Source organism: Saprolegnia parasitica, assembly GCF_000151545.1.
Source record: "Saprolegnia parasitica CBS 223.65 unplaced genomic scaffold supercont2.777, whole genome shotgun sequence".
Taxonomy (NCBI): domain Eukaryota; phylum Oomycota; class Saprolegniomycetes; order Saprolegniales; family Saprolegniaceae; genus Saprolegnia; species Saprolegnia parasitica.
Window position 1 is genome coordinate 1 of NW_012157171.1, and position 3,342 is coordinate 3,342.

General features: G+C 59.8%; 3 protein-coding genes across 3 annotated transcripts; 2 read left to right on the top strand and 1 right to left on the bottom strand.

The window, feature by feature from the left end:
* Nucleotides 1-49: 49 nt before the first annotated feature.
* Nucleotides 50-652, top strand: SPRG_17791 (hypothetical protein; the record flags this gene model as incomplete). Its single annotated transcript, XM_012357188.1, has 1 exon — nt 50-652. One exon carries the CDS (start codon nt 50-52, stop codon nt 650-652), a length of 603 nt encoding a protein of 200 aa, XP_012212578.1.
* A 174-nt stretch (nt 653-826) lies between these two features.
* Nucleotides 827-2,162, bottom strand: SPRG_17792 (hypothetical protein; the record flags this gene model as incomplete). The annotated part of the gene is made up of 6 exons (XM_012357189.1): nt 827-1,053; nt 1,101-1,202; nt 1,254-1,629; nt 1,681-1,767; nt 1,832-2,083; nt 2,130-2,162. The coding sequence occupies 6 exons, from the start codon at nt 2,160-2,162 to the stop codon at nt 827-829; spliced, it is 1,077 nt and encodes a 358-aa protein (XP_012212579.1).
* Nucleotides 2,163-2,812: 650 nt separating this feature from the next.
* Nucleotides 2,813-3,250, top strand: SPRG_17793 (hypothetical protein; the record flags this gene model as incomplete). The annotated part of the gene is made up of 1 exon (XM_012357190.1): nt 2,813-3,250. One exon carries the CDS (start codon nt 2,813-2,815, stop codon nt 3,149-3,151), a length of 339 nt encoding a protein of 112 aa, XP_012212580.1. The 3' UTR covers nt 3,152-3,250.
* Between the last annotated feature and the right edge of the window lie 92 nt (nt 3,251-3,342).

Here is a 3,342-nt window from a genome sequence, read left to right on the forward strand (position 1 = left end):
ATTCTTTGACCAGCTGCGCGCGGTCGTCGTCGAGCGGTTTGGCGCGTCGATGCTGGATCTGAACGACGAGCTCTTGAGCGAGTGCCGGCGCGGCCTCACGCTGCTCTGCCGCAAGTCGCGGACGCTCGAGGCGAAGGCGCTCTCGCAGTTTTGCCTCTACTGCGCCCGGACCAACGCAAGCACCGATGTGTTTGCCATGACCAAAACGATGCTGCCCAACTGCATTTGGGGCCAAGCAACCGGGCAGTTCCCCGACTTGTCGGCGCTGCTGGTCAACGTCTTTGCGTGCCCCGCGACCGCGGCCCGCCGCCGCGTTCGCACCTCGAGCTCGAGCTGCAGCGCGCCGGGCCAGAAAGAAAAGGTCGCGCTCTTGGCGTGGAACCAAGTCCACCGGCAAGAGAAGCAGCACGTGCTCTACCGGGACTCGGCGTTCGCCAAGGCGCTCGCGCGGGACCCGCACGCGCCTCCGCTGCCGCCGACAGTGGCGTCCGACGACGCGAACGACGACGAGCCGTCGCGTCTCAGCATCTTGCTCGCGTCGTTGACGGCGCTCCACCCCGAGAACATCCCCGACACGTGGGTCTTTGGCGCCCATGCCAACAATGCGATGCGCCAGCTCTCGGAAATGGCCCATGGGACGACGACCGTCTAAGAAAATGCAAGTTGACAAGAATACAGTATCGTTTTTGAATACCTGTGCACAGCTTGTCTAAACGGCTAAACGGCTCGTAGCTACGTGCACGAGATGGACGATGGGCTTTGTCCAGCTTGATACATTGATACATTGATATTTTCAGAAATAAATACGCATCGACATTACACAGTATTAGAGCGACAGGACGACGGCGACGAGCAGCAGCGGCAATGCAATCAAGGTACGTGCCATCGACGACGAAGCAGAGGAGAACGATGCGTACAAGGTCATGCGCGCCGTCGTCGTCGTCTCGATATCGTCAACGTGGTGCCACGTTGAAATGGTTTCGGCGCGGTCATCTCGGCGCCACTGGATCACGCGGGCAGCCCGGGCGACCGACGGGTTACCGTACGCTTGCCCTAGCAAATGCATGATCGCATCGTGATTCTCGTCGATGGAAAGGTACCATAGCCGACGCCACCGCCGTAGCAGAGCTGGATGCCCTTGCGCTCAATGCAATAGTTGTTGAGGTGGTCGTGGCCCGCGAACGCTGCCTTGACGTCGCCCACTAGAATCGCCCATCAAACCCGCGGCAAGATGGGTGATGGAGACGACGTACTCTTGACGAGCGCATCGAGAACACCGGCTTGGGGGCCGCTGGAAATGGTCTCGCCGCGGTGCCCGACGTACTTGTGGAAAAGCTTGTCCATCCAGCCGAGCTGGTACTCGGGCAGCGGAATGTGATGAAACAAGACGGCCGGCGCCAGAGGCGTTGTCGGTGCCGCCGCCCGGAGGTAGGCCACCTGCGCCGGCGCGATCGCCTCGTCCGTGTTGCGCGTATCGAGAAAGTACAGGCGAAACGCGGTGGCGTTGCTCGCGTCGGTGACGTTGAGCGCGTAGTTGCCGACTCCGCCGACGTCGTCGGGGCCGCGACGGGCCACCGCGTACGGCTGCTGGGCCATGTAGTCGAACATGGCGCGCCGTGGCATCGACGCCTAGGGCGCAGGTGATGACTTGGTGTCGCTGCGACTCGAGTTGATGCATACCCCTTCGTCGTGGTTGCCAAAGACAAAAGCCCATGGCACCTTATGGGCAATCACGCGGCGAATGGACGCGTCAATGGCGGCCTTGACCTCCGAGAGGTTCTACGTGGCGCTTCATGAGCAAAGAACGTGGTCTCATATGGATAGACGATACGTGTTGGAGGAGGTGGTTCTCGACTTGGTCGCCCGTAAAGACAACGAGGTCGGGCTTCACCTTGGTCAGAAGCGCCTCAATGAAGGCCGTGGTGTTGGCCTCAGTGCACGGCGGCGGGTCGCTGCATCGGAAGCTCGGATCGCCCGTGTAGTGCATGTCGGCAATCTGCAATACGGTGAATTCGAGCTCACTGGCGCCGCTCGCCGAGAGAATCGCGCGCGGATGCAAGCTTTGGGCGACGACCCCCAGCCCCTACGATGCGAGAGCATGAGTCGCTGCTAGCGACAACGTGCGCTACCGCCACAAGCAAAAGCAGACAGCAAGCAAGCATATAAGAGGCGTGAAAACGAAATCTGCAGCATCGTCCACCAAGTGCTCGAAAGCTCTTGCAGACAATCATGTCCACGTCGGCTGCCAAGCACCTTCAACAAGGACATGTCCTACCCTATCCCACCCCCCATCGATGGCGCCAAGCAGCTGGAAGTCCAGGAGTCAACCTCGGGTGAAGGTGGTACCGTGACCCGTTGGGTACGTGACGTGCCTGGTCACGTGCAGACTTTCTCGACAATTTTTCAGTGGATTTATTTGTCATACTAGGACGATCCTCTCACCGGAACCGAAGGGACGCTCAGGTGCAGAGACACCTTGAATCAGACCAGCCCCACGTCGTAATGCCCGTTCGTACGACCAGCTGCAACCATAGCAACTTTGCGTTGCCCCAAACGAGCTAGACACGCAAATAAATCCACCACGGGGTCCTTTTAACAAACGTTTTTTATTCTGTTAAAAAGCATCCCCTGGGCGTGCGAACGACCGAGCCGCTTCACGTCGAGCGCATCGTCGATACATACCACTCGACGCATTCAGCCGCGAGATTCCAAGCGTGTACGATCGAATGGTGGAAAGGCCGCCACAAGTGCAAAGTGACCGTTCAAGATCGCGCACCGACCAATCAGACGCCTTTTTATCCAACCGGCACCCATGGGTGTAGCCCAGTCGTCGCTGCGCGCCCAAGGCGACTTGCGCCGCGTACTCCGGGACTGGGACGTCCTCGATGTCCATGTGGTTCTGAAGAAATACCGCCACATGACCCTGCGCTACTGCGTGACCATGGAGCAGCTCGGCTTTGTCCTCGGGCGTGCGCTCCCCGATCCGTTCGTTTCGCTCTGCTTCCGCGTCTTCGCGCCCGCCAAGGTCCGCGCGTCGCCCGCCGTGCCCGTCGTCGACATGATGGAGATCTTTGTGTGCTTGATCCTGCTCTGCCAGGCCACGATGGCGCAGCGGGTGGCCTGTACGTCCACTGCTCCGTATCGGAGCTAAAGACTCTTGATAGTCTTGTTCGACGTCGTCGACACCCAGAGCACGGGTCGACTCTCGCCGCCCAGCCTCTCTTTGCGTATGGAAATGAATTCAAAAGCGTCTCTAAGCGCGTGGCGTAGTGCTCCAGGCTGCCGCCCGCAGCGTTGTCAAGTTGACACAAACAAACGTCGTACGGCGTGTGTCAAGCTCTC